Genomic DNA, 8,215 nt, shown 5'->3' with positions numbered 1-8,215 from the left:
TTTTTCTGGGTCCATGGCTACCCCCTTTTGGCTAATAAGGTGGCCGAGATACTGCACTTCTTCCAACCCAAACTGACATTTCTCCATCTTTACAAACAACGTGTTTTCTCGTAATATTTCTAACACCCTATTTACATGTACAAGATGGTCCTTCCAATTCGCACTATAAATTAATATGTCATCAAAAAAAACAAGAATGAACTTACGGAGCAATTTGGAGAAGATGTCATTCATGAGTGCTTGGAATGTTGATGGTGCATTTGTGAGGCCAAATGGCATAACAAGGAATTCGTAGTGCCCTTGATGAGTTCGAAATGCTGTCTTTTCCACCTCTCCGGCGTACATCCTGATTTGATGGTAACCTGACCTCAAATCCAGTTTAGAGAAAAATTGTGCCCCATGCAATTCATCCAAAAGCTCATCGATCACCGGTATAGGAAATTTGTCCTTGATTGTGATATTGTTTAAGGCCCGATAATCAACACACATGCGCCAAGAACCATCGTGTTTCTTTACTAATAAGACTGGTGATGAATACGGGCTTGTGCTAGGATGAATCACCCCTGACTCTAATAAGCCAGAAACTATTTTCTCGATTTCATTTTTCTAGTAGTGAGGTTACCGATATGGGCGTACACTGACTAGACCCATCTCTGGTTTGAGTGGAATGCAGTGATCATGTTGTCTTCTAGGAGGCAAACCCCGAGACTCCTCAAAGATTTCTGGAAAATTGTCTAATATTTTTTTCAAGTCTAGGTTATCTGAGCTGAGACACCCTTGGGAAGTGCCTAGGTTTATTGAGAATAGAATAAATCCTAATTGCTGATTTTGGATTCCCTGCACGATTCCTTTAGAATTCACCAATCTATTCCTAGGTACGGTCAATCCCCATAACTCTACCTCCTTTCCCTTCCACATGAACTTCATATTCAGTTTTGAAAAATCCCACAGAATTGGTCCTAAGACCCGCAGCCATTGTGCCCCCAACCCTGCTTCACAGCCCTCCATTGCAAGCAAAAAAAAATCCATCACAAACTCAGCCTTATTGAGACATACCTGAACTCCATGGCAGCGACCTTCACTACGAATTCGTTCCCCGTTTGCCACAGGCACTTCGAAGCACTCAACAGCTTTTAACGGTAGACCCAATCGCCTCGCCACACCGATGCTCATGAAATTGTGGGTGGAACCCGTATCCACGAGTATCACGGCCGTGCCTCCCTTGAATTGGCCCCGTACTCGCATCGTCTGGGGTGTTGAAACTCCAGTCAGGGCGTTAAGGGAAATTTCGAAAACCCCAATTCCTTCAGCCATGGGTTCCAACTCTTCAGCAGACAACTCTATTTCCCCGTCATTCTCTTCTTCCTCCCCTGCGTAGATTCCCTCAATTACGAACAACTTCTTGCAGTGATGACCTGGACGAAATTTTTCATCACAGTTGAAGCAAAGCCCCTTCTCCCTTCGATCTTTCATCTCCGCTTCATTCAATCTTCGTGTGGGCGGGTTATTGTTGCGAAAAGAACCAGAGCCTGGTGTTTGAGAAGATTTCGGTTTGCTGTCTATCGTGAAGGTTGGCTTTTTTTGAGCCACAACACGAGCCTCATAGAGTTTAGCTAGACCCACAGTAGCAATTAGGGTACTTGGCTTCACAGCTTGTACATCAGTCCTTATAGGCTCCTTTAATCCACTCATGAACCTTCCTACCTGGTGCGCCTGTGAAATTTTTCCCACTCTACTAAGTAACTTCTCAAATTGACACTGGTATTCTTTGACACTACCGTTTTGTCTCAATTTTGAGAGATCTCCATAAAAATCTTCAAATTGTGTGGGCCCGAATCTAACATGCACAGCTTCCTTCAAAGTTTCCCATGAAATATTTTCCACGTCTTCTTTGAATATTTGGTACCATAATTGTGCCTCTCCTTCCAAGTGATACGCCGCTAACATCACCTTATTCTCCTCCTCCGTCTTCTGAAATTCAAAATATTGCCCAACCCTACAAATCCAACTAGTTGGATCATCCGCCCCATCGTAGCATGGAAACTCCAATTTAGCCACTTTTGAATTTATTGCTCCTTGCGTTGAACCAATGACTCTCTTATTCTTGCTAGTTTTAGAGGTAGATGATGTATCGTCGTCTATCTTTGCTACCAATTGCTGGATTTGAGCACTCAATCCTGCAATCATTTCACGTAACTCGCGATTACTTGACCCCATTTCAGACTCTAGTCGATCCATGCGTGTGTTTGACATGGTTGGCTCTGATACCACTTTGTTACATTTTTGGGACTCCGAGCGCGTAACTGGTTTATGAACTGGAAAATTACCAGGATCGTCTCTCCTTAGCTTCCCTATTATTGAGAAAATAAGCAAAACAATTCTAGCAGTAGGATTTTTGAGGAATCCTGGACCTCCTTTGGTAGAGCAATTCGAGAAGCTCTTAAACTCCCACAAGCACAAGGTTTGAATAAATTCTTGACTGACTTCTTATTCCATAGCAATGCAGTATTTAAAGAATAGAATTACAACTAAAATATAGTCCCACACGTGTGTGACTTATGACTCCTAAAGCAATAAAGATAAGAACTCCTAAAACAATAAAGATAAGACTCCTAATGGAAATAAATTACTGCATTGTCCACGTTGACACACCAACCAACCCTTAGCCACTTATACGTAACACATGTGCTACAAGCTTTGGAGTTATTAGCACATAAGCCACCTTCAAACAAGCAAGGAGGAAGTGCATCTTCTTCTTCTTCCACCCCTTGAAGGAAGTTCCATCAAACTGATCGAGTTTGGTGAAATCAATAGCAAGTTCTTTTAGAGATTGTGGTGCGATTGAAGTAAAAAATAATTTCTTAAGATTGTAAAAGTAATAAGGAAAATACAGAAACTCGAAATTGCTCTTAAGGTATGTTACAGTGTCACTTTTCTTAAGAAATTATTTGCCCCCACTAGATATGGTATGCAAAAGAATAACAACAAATATTTCTCTAGGATACAATGGAGCCCATCAAACTTTTGTAGTTTAATTGCGTTCTACACAAACGAAATTAAACCCAAAAATACCCTTAGATTTTCTATTCTATCAAGAGACAAAGACTCTGATAATTATCTTAGTACAAAGAAGAGTTCTAAAAGAATTGAATAATCATTTCAAAATTAAACTGCCAATTTAACAGTTAGAAATTGCTATTAAACTGCTTATCCAACATACACTTAATCCTAACCATTAGATTAAATAATTATATAATAATAACCATTAGATCTTAATTATTTAATATCAACCGTTAGATCATAGTTAATTTGATTTTACAATTAACTATAATCATATTCCAGTAAATCCAACTACTGGATCTACCTAAGAAGCATCCTACGGTTTAGATCAAACCACTAGATTAAACGATCTTGACCATCGAAAAATGAATGATCATGATCAGATTGCTCCAAACTCTGATGCTTCGTGCCAAGTGTGCCATCAAGGTACCACCAGCGTGCGTGTGCGTTAGGTGCTTCGCAAAGTACTAGAGTATACACTAGTGTGTATACACCAAGTAATACCACATGATTCTTAGAGGGATACAAGAGTAATACAAAATGAATTTTTAGAATTACTCTGTATACACTTAAGCTTTTAATAGCTTAAAGTTTGTTAGGCCTTATAAATGCCAACTTCAATTTCTCTCTTTCCAATATGGGACTTTCTTCATTCAATGCTCTTTAAAACCTTCAATTTTAAAACATTCCCAAGACACAAAATAGTATCTATAAATATTAATTTTGAAAATATTTTAACAACATAGAGGACAAGACCCCCGGTCGGGTTGCCTGATGGATCGACACTGGCTAGTGGGTCCAAGAGGGCTTGTTAGGCTGGGACATGGGCTTGGGTTGCGTGGAGGAATAGAAGTAGTACAAGGCGTAGGATGAGGATGAGGTATGGTTTTTCTGTCGTTACGTGCATTCTTAGCATCTTTCCATTCATCTTCCCTAAGTTTAAGGATCCAAACTACTTTTTGGATTCCTATTTTAATATACTTCACAATAGCTTCCCTTAATATTTTCCTATATAAATAAAATTTTATTTTTTACTTTTTCTTTATTTTATTTTAATTAATTTAATTCATTGGCTCTCTCTCTCCATCAAGTAAGATGCAGCCCTTCCATTTCCCCCTTCTGAACATCACGTTCTCTCTCCATCAAGAAAAATGCAGGACACTCAAGCCCATTTCTTCTGTTTCATTCCTTCACCGGGCGTGGCTGATACAGAGAGATGAGAGCGTGAGTGAGGGATCGAGCTGAGAAAATGAGAGGATGGGCAAGAAAGAAAGGGGCTCAGGGCTACGCTGTGCAAATTTGGCGTGGTAGCTGGCGTCCATGGGGTGGGTCACCATTGAAAAGGCAAATCGGGTGGTGGCGTCTCGGTTGGGGTTTCCTTCAATAGATGGTTTTTGGTTAGAGCGTAAATCACATTTCAAGTTTGTCAATTTTAAGTTTGGATAGGTTGTTGTGGCTATGGCCATGTGGGTGTAGATTTATAGATATTTTTTTCTTTGATTTATGAATGGTCGAGTGATTATAGAACTTGTTGATCGTGATTTTAAAGGAAAATGAGCTGTTATTGTTATGTTTTGGGAGTGATGTTGGTTGAACTCCATTGAAGGTGCTTGAACAAAGAAGAAGAGGCTATATAGGTTGCTTTGAAAGGCGTGGGAGGAGAGAGTAATTTTTATTTGTGATCATAATAATGAGAGTAGGGATCACTACAATTGAACCCAATACATTGGGTTCAACTGTAGCAATTATCATGTTTATAGTAGATTTAGGAACTTTGTTGCGGGTGACTTTGTGGGACTTCTGACATTTTTCCTAAGTTTAGGGAACATAACTACTTATAGGGAAGCTGCTGCTAATGCTCTAAGAGATTTGGATTGGTAGGATTCGTGACCCAGATCGAAGTCGTAGCTGGATTTGGACTTACTGTAATTCAAATTCGCGATTTTAGAGTTTTGCCCAACTAAAATTGTATTGCTCACATTGATGGTCATGAAAATCATTGTGGTTTCTTCCTCTTATATGTCAATATATTATATAAATCCTTTTGCAACAAGATCATGCCAACCACCATCTGCAGTTCTTTCAATCAGATATCTTTGAGAGGACCTGGATGAGAGAAAGATAGAGGATAGTGATGAAAACAACAAGAGAGGCCATTTGGGAAGTTGGTATTTTGTGAAAATATGGCGCAGAGATTTGAGAAGAAATAAAGAAATAAATGAATAATAATATTTAAATGATATAGAGAAATAATAAATAATCGGATATACGGTATTTTTTAAAATTTATTAGCTAAAATATATAAAGTGAGTTTTGATTATCCATTTTACATAAAAATTTACAGAAGCCATTGTGGATTCTCTAAAGGTGATTCCCTTCTTTAAATTTAGGAAAAATTCAAGAAAGTCACAAAAAAGTCACCCACACAGACTTCTTCTATTTTTTCTAAACCCTTGGATTTTGCACCATAGCAATCCACCGTAGCAATCCCTCTAATTATTAAAATAAAATAAAAAATCATGGTACTGTCTTTTCTGTTGCAACTCCCATACACCATCATCCCTTTTCTTCACGCACATTTGATGATTTGAGATAGTTTCATTTAATTGATTGTTTGGATTTTATTTATCAAAATATTGGATATTCATTGTGTTCCATTCTATGGATACATTTGATGATTTTGTTTAAATTGGATATCTTTTGTGATTTACGGATACATCTGATAATTTAATTTAAACTGAATATCTTTTGTGATTTGTGCAAAGAACGGATTCAGTGAATGCTTTAATTAATCTTTGAAGCATACTAGAACATACATAGGATTTTATTTGTGAGAACTTCGGATTAATATTGATGAACATGAAATATGTTACTATGATTTGGTGAGTGTGGATTCCAACTTAGTGCTTTTCTTTTTTAGTTGATTAATATTATCTTATTTAGTTTTATGTTTTATTTGCAATTCAAAAATCAAATCTTTTTTTGGAACTATGTTAGGATTCTTCTATTGATTTCAATATATATATATATATATATATATATATATATATATATATATATATATATATATATATATATATATATATATTGTTTGTTTTTGGTCATTGTTTTGCAGTTTTTGCCGGTTAACTATCCGCAAACCAACGCAAGTGCAATCGAGCACACCAGCAGCAGACGGATCAGTGCTTCTGCGCTCAAGCGCACTCGTGCAGTAGACAACACCAGCAGAGGATCCCACGCACTTGCACCCGAACAATTCTTGCGCAAGTTCGAGCGCACCTCCGTAGACTGCACCAAGACGGATTAGTACCTGAAGTTTTGCCAAATTTATTTTTGGTCCATTTTGTGATTTTTTAATTTTTAGTTTGTAATCTTTGGTATTTTTGTTTAGTTTTATGCCTCTGTGTTAGTTTTCATTTTTGATTTTATACTTTTTTTTTTTAATTTCTTATATATATATATATATATATATATATATATATACTGGAGGCTAAGAAGTTGAGCAAATAACTTTTTAGGCTTTTAAAAGGGTTTTAAAAGGGTTGTGGGGCAAGTTTTTAGTGTTTTTGGCACACAAAAACTAATTTCTTATGCATTGGGATCAATAGCCATCAGGGGTTTATCGATCCTGTTAGTTTGGGATCAATTAGCACACTCTTTGGATCGATCACTAGTTTTTTTTTTTTTTTTTTGGTGTTACATTCTGATAGCATTTCCAACTTTCGAAAACACTCTAAAACTTTTTCACCACTTTTACTCCAACTAGGACTTAAACAAGAGAACTAGTCATGTACCCCCCACCCCTACCTAGATAGGACCCTGATTATCTTCATGATTGTCCAACCTAAAGGTAATGTCCTTCATAAAGGAAATGATTTGGTAAAGGGAGTCAGTGTGTGTGTCTCAATCTCATAACCATTTGAGCTCTCCCTAATTGGAGATCTATGAGATAGAAGATTGCAGTGAGGTCGGATATGACCTTTTTCACCACAAAAATGACATGTGGGAACTTTCCTTTGAAAAGGTATTCTCCTTATAGGAGCATGAGAGATATGTCCACTAGATCCTCTCATTCCCAGAAAATTTGAAGGAGGCATATTAGTAATTCTACTTTAGTTAGATGGTAAATTTGGGCTTTCGGTCATTAGGAACCTCTGAGAGGGCATTTTGGAAATTTTAGACTTTTTGACCATAATTACGCATGTTGGACCACGCGGACGTACGCTTGTAAATAGTACACAAACGTACGTGTGGGGGACTAGCCGAACGTACGCTGACTTTTGGGCTGACCATTGGTTAATACCCGTACGTACGATGCAACCTTTGATCTATTGGATAGACAATACGCGAACGCATGCCCCAATAGTACCATACGTACGCTACTTTTCAGAACATCCCTGCGGCGCTCACAACTTTTCCCACCTATAAATACCCCACCCCTACATGCCCATTTTTGCCTCACCCCTACACGCCCATTACAGGTCATAAGCGGGTCACTTGTTTATGACCCGCTTAATAAACGTGTAGGGTCGTATCAACCTGCGAGTTCGCGGGTTGACACGTTTGACCTATATATATATATATTTATTTTTATCTCAAATTTATATATATATATATACATTTAAACGTGTTCACGGGTTGTGTCGTCTCAACCTGACACGGTACGTTTAGCTAAATGGGTTACACGTGTCGTGTCATGTTACCCGTTAAGAAACCGTGTCGTGTTCAGGTTGATATAAACAGATTTGTGTCATAAACGAGTTGACACAAATCTGACACGCCAACCCGTTTTGCCAGCCCCGGTACGGCCATGAGCCCAGACGTACGCCTAGAAGCGTTCCAAGAAATGTCACTTTGGCCAGACGTCCAATAGCCTCTATTTTCATGTTCTATGTTTGTTTTAGTTGAACTTAGGACTAATGATAGGTTTTTCACAGATTTGGAGAACCTAGATCTTTTAGGGGAATACTAGGAGGGATTATTTGACCCAAGTGGGTTCTAACTCACATAATGCTCGCAATTTATTTTCCCACATTGTACGACTATTTTGTGTACCAAAACATGCATATTTACAACTCTCATGATATACACTTTGCTGCACATGAACTCTATAATTTGTGAAAATGTGCTACTTAACAAGATAATGATATTGAGA

General features: G+C 37.9%; 1 protein-coding gene across 1 annotated transcript; it reads right to left on the bottom strand.

Moving 5' to 3' along the window:
* Positions 1–618: 618 nt before the first annotated feature.
* LOC132165078 (uncharacterized) lies at positions 619–2,238 on the bottom strand. Its single transcript, XM_059575582.1, has one exon. The coding sequence runs from the start codon at positions 2,236–2,238 to the stop codon at positions 619–621; it is 1,620 nt and encodes a 539-aa protein (XP_059431565.1).
* Between the last annotated feature and the right edge of the window lie 5,977 nt (positions 2,239–8,215).

Source organism: Corylus avellana, chromosome ca11, assembly GCF_901000735.1.
Source record: "Corylus avellana chromosome ca11, CavTom2PMs-1.0".
Classification (NCBI taxonomy): domain Eukaryota; kingdom Viridiplantae; phylum Streptophyta; class Magnoliopsida; order Fagales; family Betulaceae; genus Corylus; species Corylus avellana.
Note: the sequence above shows the minus strand (reverse complement) of the source record. Positions and strands in the feature narration are given on the sequence as shown.

Coding starts and splice junctions, on each gene's coding strand:
- LOC132165078 (XM_059575582.1), bottom strand. CDS start 2,238: ATGGATCGACTAGAGTCTGAAATGGGGTCAAGTAATCGCGAGTTACGT.